The sequence below is a fragment of the Artemia sp. Qi Xiang Cuo genome, chromosome 3, assembly GCF_049724085.1.
Source record: "Artemia sp. Qi Xiang Cuo chromosome 3, ASM4972408v1, whole genome shotgun sequence".
In the NCBI taxonomy this organism is placed as follows: Eukaryota; Metazoa; Arthropoda; class Branchiopoda; order Anostraca; family Artemiidae; genus Artemia; species Artemia sp. Qi Xiang Cuo.
Genome location: NC_142796.1, coordinates 23,125,338 through 23,147,693, shown reverse-complemented (window position 1 = coordinate 23,147,693; position 22,356 = coordinate 23,125,338). Strand labels below are relative to the sequence as shown.

The 22,356-nt window shown below is 36.4% G+C and overlaps 1 protein-coding gene across 1 annotated transcript in view; it reads right to left on the bottom strand.

Moving 5' to 3' along the window:
• The window catches only part of LOC148953882 (serine/threonine-protein kinase VRK1-like), a 110,653-nt gene that overhangs the window by 44,220 nt on the left and 44,077 nt on the right, over positions 1-22,356 (bottom strand). Inside the window, exons 5-6 of the mRNA XM_089086846.1 lie at positions 12,806-13,002; positions 10,381-10,609 (exon numbers count right to left, since the gene is read on the bottom strand). Coding sequence (XP_088942972.1) covers positions 10,381-10,609; positions 12,806-13,002 — 426 coding nt within the window. The remainder of the gene's footprint in view (positions 1-10,380; positions 10,610-12,805; positions 13,003-22,356) is intronic.

Below are 22,356 nucleotides of genomic sequence, written 5' to 3'. Positions count from 1 at the left end.
TCGTAATAACAATGTAGACCAGAAATATTCCCAGAAATCAAGAGGGATTATATATGAATTTCTACCTCCACCATCCCTGTCCCTTCCTTAGAACTAATTCTGTCCCGCTCCCTAACCACACAATAATCAGAAACCCTACTGTAGAGATTTCAAGCTCTCTTCTATGAATATTTGGAATTGTGCTTTGTTTGCCAAAGAATGATCATGGATAAAAACAACAACAAGTAAACAGGTAACAGGAAATTTACCTAAGACACCGAAATTTGTTCAGACCTTAAGAATATTTCGGCTCTATATCCAAGATTCAGTAACAGATCCAGCGGAGAGGTGGGTGGGGGGGGGTCACCCCACCCCTGACGGGGGAAAAAGTACTATCATTAGATTTTCTGTGACTTGATTGCTATATCAACGCCTGGATCAACGCATATTTGAAAAGGATTTGACGACACTTGGTCTGTCTGCCTTAAGTCTTTAGGGAATTGTCTAGAGTGTTTGGTGTCACCCTAACTTAAAAGGCATTTTGTAGCTTGTAATCTCGTAAATCGTTGAAGCTTCAAAAAGTGTGCGTGTCAAAACCTGTTTTTTATTCAATAACTAAGCAAAAATCTTAAAATTACTCCAATAGCACATACGCCTTAGGGTTAGTCGCGATTCTAGAAGGGTTTGAAAAGTATACAATATTTGGATAATAAACCAGTTATGATGTCGAAGCGAAAGCAGATAACTCTCGACAACTATTTTGGTTCGAAAGTTAAAGTTAGGCGAGTTTACGCCATAACTGAAGATAGAAATAATGAGAGTTTCAGGTTTAGTAGTGATTCCAGCGCTTTGACTAATAGTGAGATTGTGCATGATTCGTTAGCATCAATTGAAGAGCGTAGGCCCAAGGCTAACACAAACATTGAAAATACAAGCATTTTCTTTGAAAATGATATCGGAAGCTAAATCGATAGAACTGAAAAAACTGGATGATCTTACGCGATATCAATTGCTTCGGAACCCGTGGATTCTACCGTCTAACTACAGCTTCCCCTATTCAGTTCACAAGAAGCAGGGTAGGGACGAAAAGAGACTTTCAATTGTACTCCCTTAGAAGAATTTCATTGGCTAGTACTTTCAAATAAGATGAGAGGCTTATTCTGTAAATAGTGGGTTTTGATTAACGTTCGAGGGGTTGGAGGCTACAATCAATTGCAAGAGTTGGTAAAGATGCCCCTCGTGACTTTTCCTAAGCTAACTGGAAAAAACGGAGACTTGGTGTCTCATAAAAATAATCAGTATCACCACGATTCAGTTGACGCAGGCAAACATTTCCTTCTAAAATATAATAGCCTTGAAACCAACATTTTAAGCCTTGTAAACAAACAACGTAGTCAACAAGTGCACAAAAACAGAGCTAGGTTGAAGCCAATTGTAGAATCAATTGTTTTCCTGGGTCAACAGAACATTGCTCTTCGTGGCTATAGAGATGATGGAGAATTATTGGCAGAAAAGGACCCATTGACAAACGAAATGAACTTTCGAGAACTTTTAAGGTACCGTGTAAATAGAGGCGACATCATTTTAAAACGGCATTTGTAAAGCTCTGGTGCAAATGCTGTTTATATAAGCAAAACACCACATAAGGAATTAATTGAATGTTGTGCATAAGAGATTCTTAAAGAAATTCTTGCACGAGTTCATTCTGCCAAGTTCTACAGTGTGGTTGTTGATGGAACAACAGATGTGTGACACAAGTCACAACTGAGTATTGCCCTTTACTACAATTACAATTGTACAGGACGTGAAGAATTCGCTGTTTTTTTAGACTTACACAAACCATTTTACTTGGAAAGCAATGGAAACTTCGAACCGGCCATTAAAGGGGAAACGCTGGAAATGTTGCATTTGATTTTCTTCGATCTCTTGGGCTAGACTTGGGAAATTGTGTGGGCATAGGCACTGATGGATGTGCTATGATGGTTTCAGATAGACCTCGGCGCCGCACCGGCGGATCGACCGAACGCCGCCGACGAGAGGACCGGACGAACGCCGCCGACGTGTCGTAACGCCGCTGGCGCGCCGCCGCCGGCAGCGGCGTTCAATTAACTTTAAATTCTTGGTGTGTTAAGTTTTAATGGCATTAACCGGATAGTGAGAGCATTTATTTTTTACGGGGTTGTTAATTTCGGAACCTCCGATGAGAGACTAGGTAAAATGTGTACTAATCCTAGCTTTTCAGGTACTTCCTCGAAAATCTATGCGTCACCCCGAAAAAAAATTTGGTTCCCCAAAAATCACGCAATCAGGGTGCCACCCTTAGTGATTTATCACAAGTGCCTTTCCTTGCCAAATGTCACTTTGCATACCATAATTCTTCACTACTCTCTTATTCTTTAATTTTCGTCTCTTTTGTTACTTTGAATAAAAATCAGACAGATGCAATATGCAATTGCAGATATTGCAATATACACAGTTCTTCATATGTTGACAAAAAAAAGTATCTTCTTTATGAAATGAGTTTAAATCATTTTGAATTCAGTTTCCCAATCGCTATTTCTTACATCATTCGTAGTCAAGAATTTTAGTTTCAAGTTGAACAGAATTATAGAACGTATTCACTACTATACAGCTTCAGCCTTCAGTTGAATTTTGAAATTGACAGCCGACAGATTGTTTTTACAGCTGAATTGTAAGTTTGCAGATTTTAATACTCAATTGTTTAACGCCTGATAGAAAATACAATCTTCTTTCTGAAACATTTTTACCCCCCCCCCCCAAAAAAAAAAACCTTTCTATTGAGAATTGGGTATTGTCTCGGGTATTTTGCAATTTCTCAAAGGCTACTGGCCTAATTTAGCTTTTGTGTGAGCTCCCTTTTAATTAGATTCTTTAGATCTTATTGAATGCCACGGCAAATATTTAACTCGGTTTTCCAATAATTTGAGGTATATCTGAATAATTTCGACATTTTTGTTGTTGTCATTGTACCCCTTTACTCATACCTTCAAATTTTTTTTCAAGGAACACCAAGCTCTTTAACGTTATTTTGCGTGTTTGTTTGAACCATATAGTGACTTAGTTAATTATTATGTAAATTATTTTTCTAATGAAAGCTGAGACGGTATCCTATCAAGGTGGTATCCAGAGGGGGGGGGGGGGTAGGGATGTATTACATTTAAATGATAATATCTAGACATTTTTTTTTATTGAAAGCAGGGATACCAAAAAGTTAATTTTGTTTAATTTAAAGCAGAGACAGCTTCCTATCAAGGTGGTATCCAGAAGGGGGCGGGGGGTAGTGAGCTATTATATTTACATGATAATACCTCGTTTTATTTGAAAGCAGGGGTGCCAATAAGTTAATTATTTTTTTATTTAAAGAAAAGACGGTGTCCTATCCAGGTAGTATCCAGAGGGGAGGGGGTATAAAGAGTTATGACACTTAACTTATAGTACCTTGATTTTTTTATTGAAAGCAGGGATGCCCAAAAGTTGAAAAGTTGTAAAAAATTAAAGAGCTTTCAGTGAGTCATACTTGATGCAGCACTTGCATGGTTTTGTTGTCCAAAGGGATAGGAACATATGCGTCCAACCCGTTTTTTTTTCTTCTTATTGATGAAACGGGTTTACTTTGAAAACATTCATTCATAAGTACCAGGCAGATTCACACTAAAACGAATTGGTGTGACGAAAGCGATATCGACATCCCCACCTAACGTAGCAGTCGAGTGACAATGGCGTCCTTGTTCCAGTGCCCAAGTTACATTAAAAGGCCGCGTCATAACAAAAAGCTTTCAATTTGGGAGGTTCAAGGTGGAGTCTTTGACAGTCTTATGACCTCAGGGTACTAGATGTTACAACGTTCTTACGTATCTACAGTGGTTAAAAAAATTCGCTCACCTCACAAATGATTACTAAAAATATGCACAAATAAACAAATGTAACATTTTGAATAATATAACACTTTTTTCAAAGCTTAGGAGAAAAGCAAAAAGGCTAAATACCCCTAACTAAGCTCAACAGTTATTTTAAAAAGAAACTCTTGGGAGATTTCAATAGAAATGACCATAACAGAGGCTTTTAACCTGGGTAGGGATCAAAAAGGAGTCTTTGAGTATTTTGACCACAGGTGACTTTCTTAAATTTGGTAATTTTTGTGAGCATTTGGAAATCAAAGCTTAAACTCAATAACTGATGCTAAATGTCCTAACATTTTGCTTGGATTAAAAGTGACGAACTAGGATGAAAATCTCAACATCTTCCTGGAGCTACTTCAGTCTGCATATTATTTCATTTAATTACATTTAAAACGGATGAGCTTTTATTTTTTACCTAAGAAAATAGCTGGTACTTCATTTTTCTTCATACCGAATAAACCATTAAGCGTTTTTTGTTTCATTGTAATTGAAGTGTTCTCATGTGAAGTGTTCATCATGTATTTTTCAATTTGATAAATTTACTCTTTTTAGATACAGTTTATGATTTGACTGGTATTAGGTATTTATCAATTTATAAGTTGGAATGAATCCCCAAAAGAAAAAATGAATAATATCCAAAAGAGCTGCCAAGAGCAATAAAAAAGCAGCAGTTCAGCCTTAGCCTACATGACATATGTTCTATAAAGAAGCCAAAAAACTTTAAAATGCATTTTTTTTTAAACTGTTATTAAAAACCAGTTTTTAATACAAGAAGGCTTTTTAGGAATCCAATAGAGCAAAAAAAAACACAATCAATATCAAAGTCTGCCCATTTCAACTGTTTTAAAGGTGACAAAACAGATATAGGCAAAGGGCATTATGAAAAAATTAAGCTTGTAAGTTCAACATTATATTCAAAGTTTTTACCCAGATAACTGACGAATTTTGTGATACGGTACTTGAAGTTTTGTATGCAGTAATGCTCGATGAAAAAACTACTATTTTTGACAATTATTTATGTTGAGAATACATAGCTAACATATACTCCAACTACTCATACTATACTGAGGCTCTGAAACATCACAGCCATGTTATGACTGACGACTGTTTATTTCTCCTCGAAATCAATAAGAATGACCACTATTCTTTTAACAGCCTGTAAATTTTTGAACCCATTAAGAGATCCAAATCTGTTGTAAGCGTAAGTTGTATTGTGAGATAGATTTGTGAAAACATTAAAGTCTACGGTCACAAGTGATTGCGAAGATGTAGTACCGCTGACGTCTTACCAGCGACACGCCGCCAACATCTTACCGGCGGCATGGCGTGGCGCGCAGTTTTTGGCCCCGCCGCCGCCAGTCTTCCCTCATCGGCGCGGCGCCGGGGTCTAGTTTCAGAGCATTGTGGTACTGTAAAAGAAGTTCAATAGGTAGCAAACAATGCCCTGCGTTGCCCATGTTTCAACCATGCTCTAAATCTTTCCATGTCAAAAACTTCTTCTGTCCAGAGTGTTGGAAAATCCATCGGAGTAATAAAAGAAATAGTTGCTTTTCTTAGTGATTCTGCAAAGCGCAATTATGTTTTGACCAGACTAATGAAAGCACAGCTAACTGGCATGTGTGAAACGCGCTGGATCGAAAGGCACGATTCCTTAATGTAGTTTGTGGTTGAGCTTCCTAAGATAGTGGAAGCTCTTGAGATCATCAGCGGCTGGGCAGACTGCACAACTGGAGCAAAAGCAAAATTCTTATTGACTGCTGTCACATCCTCCGACCTAATAGTAACCATTTACTCTCTTAGTTACATATCTGGACTGATTTACCGCTCAGTCGGCTATTTCAGAAGAAGAGTTTAGACCTCGCGTCTCCAGCAAGCCATGTTGAGGACCTTCTTACCCAGCTGCAAATCAAGCGTCGGGAGAGTGAAAGCAAGTGTAAAAACGCATTTGACGAAGTAACTAAAGCGGCAACCGAGCAAGGTTTAGAAATAACAGTCCTAAGAATAGCAAAAAAGCAAACGAATTGGATTAATGTACCATTCAGCTCACACGAGGAATATTATAGATGTTCAGTTTTTATTCCCCTGTTGAACACAAGCATTTCGGACTTAGAAAGCTGTTTTCCGTTGAAACGCTGAACACTTTTAAGCTCAGTATTTACTTGCCAATAAATTTTATGGAAACGAACAAACAAATATTCGCTAATACGGTTCATGACTTGTCAGAGCGATCCTGGTCAGTAATGGGTTTCCCCTCCCAATCGGTTTGTGAATCTGCCCTGGCCGGAGAAGCGACAATATGGAAAACTTGGTGGCTTCGTCTGAGAGAAAGCAATGAAGGCACGGGTAGAATACATGAAATACCAGGGGAAACTTTACAAAAATCGAACTGCGATGCTGATATTTTCCCGAATATTTCAGCACTCTTGCAGATTCTTATGACCCTACCTGTCAGTGTGGCAATCTGTTGAACGAAGTTTTTTTTTTACCTTGAGAAGATTGAAAACGTGGTTAAGAAATAAAATGACGGAGGAAAGACTCACCAGACTTGCCCTTATTATCATAAGCCTAGAAAGTGTTATTAATAGATTTGTTAATAGTGGAAATAGGAGACGAGAATTTGTTATATAACACCGATAGTGTTTCAATAAATGTAGTTTTGTGGATAACTTTACAGAACCGACAGATAAATGACGGATAGAAGCCGAAGCATGCACTTTTCAACATCAGTAAGGTACGTTAGGCTTAATTTAGAATGGGAATTTTTCGCAACGAGTCAACCCCCCCCCCCCTCTCCCTTCCTAAAAACCTGGATCCACTACTGCAAAGAGCCGTCTTCAGAACAATACGTATATAAATGAAATATAACTCACAATAAAATGGGATCTTTAACACTAAAATTGAAAAAATTAAAATAGTCCCAAGTTTGCTGTGTTTTTGTTTTTTTTTTATGGTAAGGCAGTGTGGTCTTCGTCGTTATTTCATCATGGATGTGAGTTTTTTTTTTCAGGGATGGTCGTATCAAACCGAGGGTCCTAGAAGATCGGGAGAGGGCTCATTGAACAAAATTAAAAGTTGAAGTGTCCTTTTAAGTGACCAAATAGAATAGAGGGCAACCAACCCCCTGCCCATGCCCCCTTTTTCCCAAAGACTTCCAAATGAAATTTTGAGACAGCCATTTTGTTCATCATAGTGGGAGGTCCAATAAGCATGCCTCAGAGGATGGCAGACCTTTTACAGTCCCTAGGGTAAGGGCTGTAAATTTTTGCAATTTGTCCATTGTTTTCAGATAGTATTTGGTACTGGAAAATATATAGACATTTTTCACGGGGGTGTTTTCTGCGGAGGAGGGGATTTCCTGCAGGGAAATTCTCTGGGAAGAATTCCCCTGAATTCATATACGGAATTCTTTTCATTTGTCTTTCTTTCTCTTTGGATGTTCAATTTTACATATGGAGAGAATGATACAGCGGAATTGTATGGGGTAAATTTTCAGCGGGGATTAAATTGTCTGGCAAGAATTTTCTGTGGGAAAATGTGGGTAATGTCCACAAAAGTACTGTAAAGTGACACATCCCTTCTTATTGCACCAAAATATTTCTGACGTTTATTTAAATGATTTATTTAACTGGAGGGATTTGCTTCATAATTCAGTTACTTATTATTAAAAAGGGGTAGTAGGTTTTTATGATGGGAGGGGGGAGGGGTAATATGCCTAAAGGAATATGTTTCAATGGTCTAATTTTCTAAGCTTCTTTAAGCTATCGGATGAAAATTTAAGGAGTTTTTGAGAGTTGTTATCTAATCCTTCTTGGCTCCCACGTATATTTTTGGTCTAGTCCTTTATTATTGATGCTGAAAGGGGGAGGGACGTAGTGTCCTAGTAATGACCAAGTTGATTAAGGTTACTTTTCACAATTAGAAATCTTGTATGTTAAGAACGGACAAATTGAACAGTCTGTTCATTTTTCTACTTCCCTCTCAACATGATTTTAAAGTTTCAACTGAATATCCTTAGACATTTTTTACATACTTCTATTGTACCCTTTTGACAGCTCCCCTGCATACAGTGTGTTTTGATGTTGTTTAAAATCCCCCTCAATATTTTTTAAAGGTTTTACCTTTATACTCTTAGCCTTTTTGGATACTCAGGATCAAACATGTCCCCTTTTTCCAATAATCAACCTTATATATAAACAATGGGCAATTTATATAACGTACAACACTTGGCCCAGAGGTTGTGGGTGGTTTTGTTATCCCTGGAAGCATAGTTATTTGACTTTTCTTTGAATAAGATGGCTATCTCAAAACTTCGGTCGGATACATTTGGCAAAAAAAAGGGCTTAGGGGGTGGTTGCACTCTGGTCACTTTTAAATCTTAAAAAGGCGACTGGAACTTTCAGTTTCTAATTGAATGAGCCCCCTCCAAAATTTATATGACCACCCTTTCTATAAAAACCTTATATCTTAACAATGAGCAACTTGTACAGCTTATAGCTCTTGCCTGGGGGGCTGGAAGGGGGGTTGTTATCCCTGGAGGCATTGTTATTTGATCTTTGGACTATTGTAAAAAAAAATTTATATCTCAAAATTTTTATCGAATGTATTAGGAGAAAAAAGGCGTAGGGAGGGGGGTTGCCTTTATTCACTTTTGACTCTTAAAAAAGGGGCTAGGACTAATTTGCAATCGAATAATCCCCCTCCAAAGTTTGTACGACCACCTCTTGCATACGAAGTGCCACTGGAAAAAAATAGTAAATAACTAAATAATAATATCAAATGGCTCTTTACTATAGTAAAGAGTATGTTGTTTGTGTGGATGAAGGATGACAGATTGCCGAAGATTGTTCTTTTCGGCCCCGTCTGGGGTGGGAGGACGTCATAAAGAAAGATTTAAAGGAAATGGGAACTTCGTGGGCGGGTGTAAAAAGGGAGGCTTTGAATCGATTGGGGTGGAGGAGGAGCGTGCGTAGCTGTGTTGGCCTCAGGCAGCTTGGTGCTGCGATGAGTTGTTAGTAGTAGTAGTAGTCTTTACTATAGGCAATGCTATATGGGCGAGCTTTGCCTCTGACTTAAAAAGATGAGTAGAACTTTCAATTTCCTTTCTAATGAACATTAACCAGGGGAGATATGAGAGGGCGGAATTCCAAGGGGGGGTTTTCCGCGGGGGAAATTTTTCCGGGGGAAAACGCCTAGCTCCGGGAAGAACATAGGAACATGAGAATGAAGCAACACAGGAAGGAAAAAGCCGAGGACCAAACACAGGACGAGATAAAAGAACAATAGACTAAAAGAATACAGCAACAGAGACAAGAAAAAACCCAGGACCAAACACTGGAGCAAACACAAGAACTAACATAGGAACGAACAAAACGAAAGATAGCTTTGAGGCACAAAAACAGAGAAGAGCATAGGAGCATGAGAATGAAGCAACATATTAAGAGAGGAGCAAAGGAACAAACACAAAAACAATAATAGGAGAAGATACAAGAACGAAGGAGTGACCGAAAACAGCAGAAAAGGCAGGCAAAACATTGGAACAAACAAAGAAACACAAATTTTGACAAAAATTTTTTTTTTGGTGGCCCAGTCATATTGACGATATTTCACTCTTTACTAGGTTTCAGCTAAGAAAACCCAAATTTCTTATTCTTTTGTCCGATTTATACTAAAAACAAAAAAAAACAGCCTTTACTTCCAGGAATATTATTCTATCAATACCAAATCGTAAACAACAGCCAATTTGAATTATTTTGCCTTATCGTGGGTTTTCTTGGAGGAGATCAATACTTTTTTTTTATATTCTACCTTCTGAATTAGCCATCACATAAAGAATAGACTTTTTTTTTTTTAGTTTGAAACTTAAATCTGGGTCAAGAGAGCTCATATGGACAGAAAGAACACAAAAAAAAACTTTGTTTCACTCTAAAACGGAACAAAAACTTTGCTTACGATCAACCAGGATTCGTAATAATTCAAGAAATAATTCAAGAAATTTGTTGTATACCTCCGTAGATTGCTGATTCACTGATCCAATTCACTTTTTCAACGTGATACCTTAAACTAGGTATTTTTTTTTCCAATCCACACAAGCTCCAATACCGCACAAGAGAAAATTAAAACGAAATTACTACTCAACTGCTCAAACAGAGAACATATAATGGCAATATCAATTTCTGAGCATGCATCAGCTCAAACAGAGCAAATTATGGCTTATTTGGTGACAAATAGCAAAACAATGTTAAAAAATGGTCCGCATTTATGTATTTAAGTTTAAAAATAAACAAAATGCAAAGCGAAGTCACCTCCGACTAACAAATGACAATACTGCTTGCATTCAGAAACGATCACAGAAGTATCTAGTTAAAAGGCAAGCCAATGCAAAGAGACATGACATGTCGATTTCAAAGAATAGCAAAAACAATACATTGAATATCGAGAGAGAGAGCGAGAGGGAGAGGGAGAAACAAAGAGAGAGCCTTACTTCCTAAGTGTGCATCTCTAGATGCAAATTCTAATGTTCCATTGTGAGCAAATCTTGAGTCTTTTTCAGTTCTTCTCATGACACCATCTTTGATGTACTTCGTAGCAAGCCCATAATCTACTAAGTAAACCTGGTCTTCTTCGCCTTTTATTATTCCACGCAACAAATTTGAGCCTTTTACATCACCATGAATGTATCCTTGACAATGGATATATTCTAGAACATTTACCTATAAAAAAGAAAACAATTAAAGAATACCATGATTTAAATCATAAAAATCATATTATAAATTAATGAAATAATTCGTATGATTTACTACTGCTGCTAGTACCACTAGTAACAATTTACCGCAGCACCAAGCCACCAGAGGCCAACACAGCTATGCACGATCCTCCTCCATCCCATGGAGGAGGACCGTTCATATGATTTATAAAATATAAATATAGAAGTGACTCCAATGTAATCTTATTTTTATTTTCTATATATATTTTTATCGTTCATATGATTTATAAAATACAAATATAGAAGTGACTCCAATGTAATCTTATTTAAAAGGTGTTAACTATCCATTTCGAAGCGGACACGTGAGCATTGGTAATAGAGAGTTCCAATACTGCGACATATTAGAAGCAAGAAGCGTTTGGAAATTGAGCCTCTCTTAGTAATAGATGGATAACATCTATATAGAAACACAAGGCCAAATCCAGGAGGAAAGTTACCAGGTTTGACCCCCACGCCCCAAAAAAATATCCGACTCGTAAAAACGTAAAAAAATACATAAAAAAAATTTAAATAAGTTTTGAAGAACTTGATACGCCTTTGCACATACTGGGATATCCATCACATATAGAAGGACATCTAAAAGAAAATAAAAAAGGAAATCTAACAGAGTTCAAAGGGTAGAAAAAGCAGAGTTACGACTGAAAAGTTTTTAGGAAGCCGCTTGACTTTCGCAAAAGGGTTTATTTTTTTTCACTAACAGTATTTTATTAACGTTTATAATCTTGTGTGGGATTTTCCAAATTTTGCGAAATTTGGTACTTCTGTCTGGTGGTTCGACATGAAAATTTCAATTTTTGGGCAAAATTTAATATACTTCATCCACACTCTTCATCCAATATTTTATATATTTAATATTTGACTACATTTTAGTCATACTATTTGACATTATAACATACTATTTGACTATATTTATATTTCACTACAAATTTGCATAAGGAGAATTTTGTAAATTTGGTACTTCTGCCTGGTGTTTGAACACGAAAATTTCAGTTTTTGAGCAAGTTTCGGTTTACAAAAACAAGTTTTGTTCATGAACGATTCTTTTGCACATCAAATAATGAAAAAGGTCCTTCTTCTGTCTGTTTACCATTAATTATTAGGAAAATCCCCATTTTATGCGATTCGAGGATAATTTTCGAGCAGTGAAACAGCTTTTCATAATAAAATACTCATAAATAGTCATAAAAAGTTAAATTAAATAAATTTCAGTTTAGTCAATAGCACAGTCGTCTCTTCAAAATCACAAATGACTGCAATCATCATAACAAGAAAATCTACGTGTCCAAAAACGGACGTTGTGCTCAAAACAATATTGGAAAATATACGATTATGTCAAATGTAGACAAACACCACGTAGCTACGTAGCTACTGTCCCCTCTCCTCCAGTGTTGCAAAGGCTCTCACAATAAAACGAGTCGATCAGATTTTTTGTGAGACTGAACACACTCTCAAAATGTGCAGATTTTGGGATTTTAAAATGATTTATATCACAAGCTTTGACTTTTAAAAGGTAACAAGTGCAATCATGTTTATTTGAAGGGTTACTACTTGTTTAAAGTTTAGATTTAGGTTTGTTTTCCTTTAATCAATAAGCTGGATCTAAAAAGTTCTTCTCAAGCTGTTTAAGAAACATTTATTGGTTCCAAACATCAACTCTCTACACTAGGGTGCTGAGAAAATGGAATGAATTAATTGATTGTTTTCATTGTTTTGTACAACACCCGGGAAAGGTCGAGTCTCAATATTTTCTTCATTGTTGTTTAAATTTTATTTTTATATATTTACATATTATGTATAGCATACATACATACTTATATAGTATATTACATAATATACTAAATTTATGCAAATATACATTAAATTATACGATTACATAATATTATGTGTTGTAATTTATCAAAATATTTGTTGATCTTCTTTTTTCTTTTTCATTTCTTATTTTGTGCTCCTAGTTGAGATGAGTGCAAACGCCAAGTTACTTTCGAACTGGTATTCTGCCTTAACAAATTATAAACCTGGCGGCTGTTGTATTTGTTTCAGTGGTTTAAATAAAACCATTGTTGATAATATATTTTAACCCCTGGCTTTTATTGAAATTATGCTTCAATAAAAGTATAAAACCACAGCTTATTTGGAAACTCACTATTTTGATTCCAAGATTCATAACAGTTTGAAAGGGCATTTTCCGTTTATTTTGCTCAAACAATTTGCCAATGTCCGTACCATAACGATGCATTATCAGAAATCTCAACTCCTCTCCACAATGTTCACACGTTCCTGAAGCGACATAAGGAGGCATTCCCAGGAATTTCATTCCATGTGATCTCTTCCAATTTTCAACTACAATGAGAGAAACGAAATCCAGTAGTTAATATTTAGCTCAGACGCAATTCTGTAAATATATAAGACTCGCATACAGGCTAGGCTTACCCTTGGCAGACCAACGTGAATTTTTCCAAGTATATAAAGGCAAAGAATACAGCATTGGACATTAACTACCAGCGGTGCTGATTACCGACTCATTACCCTCCAACCAGGAAGTGGAATGGGGCTAGTCATCCGGTACTTTCGCACACCCTTCCTGTTTATCTTCTCTCGATTTCTCCCCAGGTACCCATTTAGCGATTCGTCGGCTCTGGCTATGCTTACAGAGTCGCGCCATGGACCCCCGTTCCAAACCATAGAGCCAGTGGCATCAGGACTCAAACCCCTATTCTCTTGGACAAAGGATTAAAAATCTAACGTGCTAATCACTCGGCTAGGACGGCTGGTGTAAGCTACAGCTGCGGATTGGCAGCTGCATAAGCATGAACAGAATCGCCCACTCAAAAATTCTTTGGAGCTTCTTTGGTTTAAAAATACTTTGTTTTATCTAGTTATTCAGTCATCTACCAGATGAAAATGTTTGCCACTAGACCCTAGTTTATAATAAACTGGCAGTTAACTAGACTCAACCAGGGTTGCCACCCCTAGTGAGCTATCACTATTTCTAGTGATTTTTTACATTGCCTAAACAAAAAAATAACTAAATATTTTCATAAAACACGAGATTATTAAAGAAAATCACTAAATCAGCAAGAAAATCACTAAAATCTAGTGATTCTTTTTGTCACTGTGTGGCAACCCAAGGCTGAACTAGGACAACTTTTAACTAGTACGGCCAAGTTCCGTTGAGATCCAAAAACCCTTTTTGGTATATAACCAGATAAACAGAATTTAGGTGGATTAAAATTGAACCGATCAATAAAGTTTATACAAATAGTGGCAAAATAAACTATTTTTCAGACGTTGAATCACCCCCTACCCCACTTCTACCACTTAAGGTTCTTGCTACCTACGAAAGTCTTGGGTATGTTGTTTTCCCGTAGTCTCAAGGTAAGAGGACAACTTTGAAATTATTCGTTTGCTGAGATCCACATCTATCGATGTCCGAAATTAAATTTTTATGTACGGTACTTTTTAGAGTTAGACTGAAAAATACGCCAGAAACATGTCAAAGAAGGAAAAGTTTCCGATTATTGATCAAATTTAGTTTATTCTATAAGAAAAGCCTAACCATTCTCATATTTCTAGCTATGTGAATGCACAGATATAAAGCTAATTGTTGCATGTTATAGTTGACACCTATTTTATTATCACACAAATGTTTTCATCCCTTTCATATAAATTAACTTTTCACCTTTTCGTTGTACTTTAAATACCTCGATTTTAAATTCTTTCTGCTCTACTTTAAGAAGTATAGTCGTTTTTTTTTTCTTGTTAAAAACATAAGAGAAGTCTAGTTTGATCTTCCGTCTAATATTTTATACTCATCAATTGGATACTTCAGTCTGTCTGTACGACTTATTTGGATTCCCTTGCCCATTTATTATTTGGAGGAAATAGTTTTGGATGTGTTTGAATCAATTGTTTTATCTGTTAATCTCGTGAATATTCTAAATCCCTAAACCCATGAATGTCAACTTGTACATCTTATCATATTCTCACTTAAGTTAGTAGTACTAGTCTCTCCAAGTTCAACCTCAGCGGCCTTAAATCTGAGCACTGAATTATATCTCATTTTTAAATTTTCCTCCACCTTGAAAAAGTTTACGGATTAAATTTTCCTTTTATTTTTATTTTTAGAATCTTTATTTATTAATATCTCTGTATGACTGAAGAATGCTAGTTCCAGTGTTTATATTTAGCTAAATATCCTGGTATATTTAGGAACCAAATTTAAACGTCCAAAAAACTAACATGTTACCCATTGTTACCATACTAGCTATTTATGTAACTTTAAGATGTGGTTACGAATTTAGTTTTAAGTTTCAAGTTTCATTTGATATTATCAATTTGAGTTTTACTTGTTTTAAGATTTCTTTAGTCATTTATATAAGTACCTGTTGTTTCTTTGTTAGCTATGATTGTTTATATAGCTTCTGTTCGTTTTGCGTCTTTAATTACTTTTTAGTAGTAATTTATGGTCACATTGAGTGTGAATTATTATAGGAATTTATTTCCGCTGGTTTTAAGTTAGTTTTAACTCTGGTTCATTCTTTAACTCTGGTTTTAAACTTTCTTTTCCGATTTTTTTTTTTAATTAATTTCTGTTTGCTTTTATTGCCAAAGTTTCAAGTTTTCAACATTCTCCATTTCAAAATCAAAGTTTTTTTTTCAACATCAAAATTTCATCAAGTATCAGAACATCAAAGCGATATTTTTTTTTTTTCAACGTTAATGTTTCAAAGTTCAAAATCCCCCTCAGCATTCCTTAAAAGTAGTCACAAATAGATGCAGTAGCAGTTGCAACCAGTCATAATTGCAAGTTTTCGCAGTTGGAAATAGTCACAGCTACAGTCACAAGCAGTCTCATTTGCAGCCGCAATAGTAGCATTAGTAATAATGACCCTGAAAGTTTGAAGTTAATACCCTTACCCGTTCCCAAGATACTGCATATACGCCTTTTGGATAATTGGATGCACATAGTTTCTTTTGATTTAGCTCAACATATCCCTCAACACTTCATGAGATTTCGCTTCAGTACGCTTAGTCTTTTCAGAAACACCCAGGATCAAACATTCCCCCCTTTTCTAATGAAAAATCCTTCATATAAAATATGGACTGACTACATAATTTAAATTCCTTTCCCTGGGTGCTGTGGGAGCATGGCATCTCCAAAGGCATTGCTATTAGACGTTGGAACTATTTCGAATTAAATGGATTTTTAAGATCTCTATCAATGATAAAAGGGAGCATCTTAAAAGGACAAGAGAGGGGCTGCCCTGCCCTTGGTTCTTTTTTAGACATCCTTGTCAACATGCCTTTAATTTCAACTTGTTACCCTGAGCCGTTTCTTAGGTATGGCTGTTGTGTCCTTTTAAAAACCCCGCTGTATATAGTAAGTATTGGTTTTCTTTGGCATTCCCCTCAACGTTTTTTAAAAGTTTTACCTTAATATTCTTAGCCTTTTTGGAGACTCAGGGTCAAACATGCCCCATTTTCCAAATTATTAACCTTGTATAACTAACAACACTTGCCACAGGGGCTATGGGGGTAAGTCATCCCTAGAGGTATAGTTATTTGACTTTTGACTATTTTGAACAACATGGCTATTCCAAAATTTTTATCAGATATCTTTGGAGGGAGGGCAGTTAAGAAGAGAATAGGAGGGGGACTAGTTGCCTTCCGAACAATTTTTAACAGCCTCCTTGGCATGCCTTAAGAGTTAGAACTTAGTACCCTCAGTTGTTCCTGTGATATTGTAGATATACGTTTTTGATAAACAGGCTGCAAAAATTGTCTTTATATTTAGTTTAACATGCCCCTCAAAATTCCCCAAAATTTCACCTTAATATCTTTAGGCCTTTCGAACCACCTAGGATCAATCAGCGATGAGGTGATGAGTGACTGATCAATTTTGATCAGTGATGAGGGTAGGGAGCATCTAAAAAGGGCAAGGGAGGTTGGTTGCCCTGAGATATCTCTTTTACACTCCCCCCTCAAAATCCTCTGAAATTTTCAGCTTAATACCCTCAGCTGTTCCGTAGATATTGATGGTACGTCCTTTTGACAATCAGTACGTACGCAGTGTGTTCTATTGTGTTCGGCATCAATCTCCAAAGCTCGGGGGGTATGTCATCCCCATAGGCATAGTTATTTGACCTTTTGACTATTCTGAACAAGATGTCTATTTCAAAATTTTAACTAAATATTTTTGGAGTAACGGCAACTAAAAAGGGCATGGGAGGGGACTGGCGGCCTTCCAACCGCTTTTCAACATTCCCCTCAACATGTCCTGAAAGTTTTAACTCAATACATCCAACCGACTTGAAAATATCATAGATCCTCCTTTTTCATAAAGTGAATGCACATAGTTCTTTTTGATTTAGTATAACATATCCCTCAACATTCGGCAAAGTTTCACCTTAATACCCTTAGCGTTTTCGGATACACCATAATCAAATACTTTTCCTTTTCTAAATGATAAACCCTGAATGTAAACAACTGGCAGATTGAATAATTTACCGTTCTTGCCCTGGGGCTATGGGGGCATGGGATCCCAGGAGGTACAGCTATTTGACCTTTTAATTAGTTTGAACAAAATGACAATTCCACAAATTCGATCAGTTTTGAGGAGACAGGGCACCTAAAAAGAGCAAAGAGGGCGGGAGGAAGGGGCTGGTTGCCATCAAATTGCTCTCCAGCATCTCCTCAGCATAACTTTAAATTTTCCACTTAATACTCTCAGTCGTTCTTTAGATGTTGCTGATATTCCCTTTTTCACAACCAGAAAGCACATAGAGTGTTTTGATTGGGTTCAGCATCCCTCTGATCATTTCTTCAAAGTTTCACGTTAATACCCTAAGCATTTTTGGAGAAACTAGATCAAAAATGATAAAGAGATAAGCTGAGCAGTGGAACATCATAGAGAACTGTTTAATGGCTCATTTTGAAGGAAATTGTTACATCTGGGTGCTTTTGTAAATAACCAAAAAAATTATATTTAAAATAAAACTTGCATCTCTACAAATCACAATTTATTCCACAAAAAAATTACATTTTCATATGCAAGATAGTAAATGACGTCATAATCGTAGGTTATAACCATATATGAGGTAAACTTTAAAATCTATATTATGATGTTATCTATTATAACGTTAGTATTTAGTGAGGTTAGTTTAGTAAATCACAGTTTACTGACTAAAAGCGAACATAACACGAACATCCTTTGAAAAGTTGCTTTTCTGAAGTATGGTGCCATATTTGACATGCTTAGCTGCCTGATTCTCTGAGGTTCGTCTCTTACCAACAGGAATAAGTTGCTAATTTTTTGATTAGCAATGAAGCAAATATAAATGCCCAAGATAAAAATTGGAAAACTCCATTATTTTATGCAATTAGAAATTCCGATTTAAACCTTACCAACCTACTTTTACATTAGAAAGATTGTTACTATAGTGACTCGAACTTCAATCTTCCTCAGAGGAGAGTCCTATAGTCACTGTGCTATAGTAACTATTAATCAATGAGTAATTTTACGGTTGATGATGTTATTGAAAAAGAGAGAACCGCCGAGGCTGAAACCCCTTTAAAGTAAGCTTACAGTACCTTGATTTGAACAACAGGGAAAAATCATTGGCTTGAAAAACAAGGAAAGTGGCTGCCACCATGATACTCAGCATCGAAAGTACATTTTTTTCCTGTCTCTCTTTCTCTGCTGATAAGCTGAGCAGTGGAACATCATAAAGAACTGAGTAATGGCTCATTTTGAAGGAAATTGTTACATCTGGGTACTTTTGTAAATAACCCAAAAAATTATATTTAAAATAAAAATTGCATTTCTAAAAAATCACAATTTATTCCACAAAAAAAATTGCATATACAAGAATTCCTATACAAGATAGATTTTTCCCTGTTGTTCAAATCAAGGTACTGTAAGCTTACTTTAAAGGGGTTTCAGCCTCAGCGGTTCTCTCTTTTCCAATAACATCATCAACCGTAAAATTACTCATTAATTAATAGTTACTATAGCACAGTGACTATAGGACTCTCCTCCTGATGAGGAAGATTGAAGTTCGAGTCCCTCTATAGTAACAATCTTTCTTTCACATTGATTGTAGACTTCCAACTTTATTAACCGCAATTAGTTTTTCTATTCTTCTGTATAAAATTTTGTTTTTTTCAGCTAGATAATCTAAGGGAGCATAGTACCTGTGATCTTTCAAAAATTTGTTATAAATTTAAAACTTAATATTCTCGTCCTCTAACTCACGCCATGGGTAAGAAATTTCAGCAACTGCTGAAGTTCGCTGACAATGTCAGACTTCGCTTCATAGCAACAGCGAACCAAATCTGCTTGGCTTGGTTCTGGTGCATTTTCCTCAGCTTTTTCAAGACCATAGGCAGCGCAATACCGCTGTCTAAGTAAATAAAAAAACTAAGTAACTTGTCAAACTAATTAAAAAACATTTTTTTTCAATTGAAAGTAATGAGTAACCTCAAAACTCAGAACGAGCAGAACATATTCCATATATAAGGGGGCTGCCCCTTCCTTAACCCTTACTCTTTACGCTAAAGTCTTAAGGTTCTTTAAAAAACAAAATTCATGCGAATCCGACGGGCCTTATGTGTCAGGGGTCCTTCTTATACATTGGGACAAAAAGTCAAACTTTCATTAAATTTCTGGCTGTTTTTCAAATGATGACAGGAAATCCCCTTCCCCATATACAATTTCCCCTGGGGACTTTCCTCCCCAAGGAAAATTCTCGCGTGGAAAATCCCCACTCCCAACAAAAATTCCGCATATTTCTCAATAATAAATACTATATGTAAACAATGTGTAAATTATATAACTTACAGCTCTTCCCCCAGGGGCTGTGGGGGGCCACGTCATACCCAGAGGCTTAGTTACTGGGCATTTCCACTATGATAAACAAATCGACCCCTCTCCTAATCTTCTAGGACAATTATTTCGACAGGATCATCCGTGGGAAAAAAGAAACATCCATTCGTTTTCTTTCTTCTGGCAAAAATAAAAAATTACACATTCTTGTAGATAGGAACTTGAAACCACTACAATAGAGTTCTCTGATATGCTGAACCTGATGGTGTGATTATTGCTAAGATCGCTAGGTATTTTCGGGATGTTTCTTCTCTTTTTTGAAAACCAGGCAAATTTTCGTAATTTTTTTATATTTGGAATCAGCATAGAAAGCAAATTCTTTTGACGTGTTAATTGTTATACTAACTCCTTTTTTTAGACTTTCCGTTACTACTGGACCGAGTCGCTCCTTACTTATAGTTCGTTACCACGAACTGTTAGATAGTTGTCATACTATTAATTATAGATCCGTCGAACAATTGTTTACTGGTAATACACAATTATAACCGAAAGTAGTTTCAACTCTAGTCACATAGTTTTGGGGACCTAGCTTAGCTATCCAAATAACCAAGCTGACTGTGGCTGATTGTCAACAATAGTGCCAAATAAAAAGAGATGTAAAATTTATATTACAATGACAACCTTTGGTTTTGGAAAAATGTTGAAATGGGTCAAAAACAGACCACTTTCCAGGTTGGGTTTTACAAAAGCACCCAGATGTAACAATTTCCTTCAAAATGAGCCATTACACCGTTCTCTATGATGTTCCACTGCTCAGCTTATCAGCGGAGAGAGACAGGAAAAAAAAGTACTTTCGATGCTGAGTATCATGGTGGCAGCCACTTTCCTTGTTTTTCAAGCCAATGATTTTTCCCTGTTGTTAAAATCAAGGCACTGTAAGCTTACTTTAAAGGGGTTTCAGCCTCGGCGGTTCTCTCTTTTCCAATAACATCATCAACCGTAAAATTACTCATTAATGAATAGTTACTATAGCACAGTGACTATAGGACTCTCCTCCTGATGAGGAAGATTGAAGTTCGAGTCAGTCTACAGTAACAATCTTTCTTTCACATTGATTGTAGACTTCCAACTTTATTAACCGCAATTAGTTTTTCTATTCTTCTGTATAAAATTTTGTTTTTTTCAGCTAGATAATCTAAGGGAGCATAGTACCTGTGATCTTTCAAAAATTTGTTATAAACTTAAAACTTAATATTCTCGTCCTCTAACTCACGCCATGGGTAAGGAATTTCAGCAACTGCTGAAGTTCGCTGACAATGTCAGACTTCGCTTCATAGCAACAGCGAACCAAATCTGCTTGGCTTGGTTCTGGTGCATTTTCCTCAGCTTTTTCAAGACCATAGGCAGCGCAATACCGATGTCTAAGTAAATAACAAAACTAAGTAACTTGTCAAACTAAGTAAAAAACATTTTTTTTTCAATTGAAAGTAATGAGTAACCTCAAAACTCAGAACGAGCAGAACTTATTCCATGTATAAGGGGGCTGCCCCTTCCTTAACCCTTACTCTTTACGCTAAAGTCTTAAGGTTCTTTAAAAAAAACATTTCATGCGAATCCGACGGGCCTTATGTGTCAGGGGTCCTTATACATTGGGACAAAAAGTCAAACTTTCATTAAATTTCTGGCTGTTTTTCAAATGATGACAGGAAATCCCCTTCCCCTTATACAATTTCCCCTGGGGACTTTCCTCCCCAAGGAAAATTCTCGCGTGGAAAATCCCCACTCCCAACAAAAATTCCGCATATTTCTCATAATAAATACTATATGTAAACAATGTGTAAATTATATAACTTACAGCTCTTCCCCCAGTGGCTGTGGGGGGCCACGTCATACCCAGAGGCTTAGTTACTGGGCATTTCCACTATGATAAACAAATCGACCCCTCTCCTAATCTTCTAGGACAATTATTTCGACAGGATCATCCGTGGGAAAAAAGAAACATCCATTCGTTTTCTTTCTTCTGGCAAAAATAAAAAATTACACATTCTTGTAGATAGGAACTTGAAACCACTACAATAGAGTTCTCTGATATGCTGAACCTGATGGTGTGATTATTGCTAAGATCGCTAGGTATTTTCGGGAAGTTTCTTCTCTTTTTTGAAAACCAGGCAAATTTTCGTAATTTTTTTATATTTGGAATCAGCATAGAAAGCAAATTCTTTTGACGTGTTAATTGTTATACTAACTCCTTTTTTTAGAGTTTCCGTTACTACTGGACCAAGTCGCTCCTTACTTATAGTTCATTACCACGAACTGTTAGATAGTTGTCATACTATTAATTATAGATCCGTCGAACAATTGTTTACTGGTATTACACAATTATAACCGAAAGTAGTTTCAACTCTAGTCACATAGTTTTGGGGACCTAGCTTAGCTATCCAAATAACCAAGCTGACTGTGGCTGATTGTCAACAATAGTGCCAAATAAAACGAGATGTAAAATTTATATTACAATGACAACCTTTGGTTTTGGAAAAATGTTGAAATGGGTCAAAAACAGACCCCTTTCCAGGTTGGGTTTTACAAAAGCACCCAGATGTAACAATTTCCTTCAAAATGAGCCATTACACCGTTCTCTATGATGTTCCACTGCTCAGCTTATCAGCGGAGAGAGACAGGAAAAAAAGTACTTTCGATGCTGAGTATCATGGTGGCAGCCACTTTCCTTGTTTTTCAAGCCAATGATTTTTCCCTGTTGTTAAAATCAAGGCACTGTAAGCTTACTTTAAAGGGGTTTCAGCCTCGGCGGTTCTCTCTTTTCCAATAACATCATCAACCGTAAAATTACTCATTAATGAATAGTTACTATA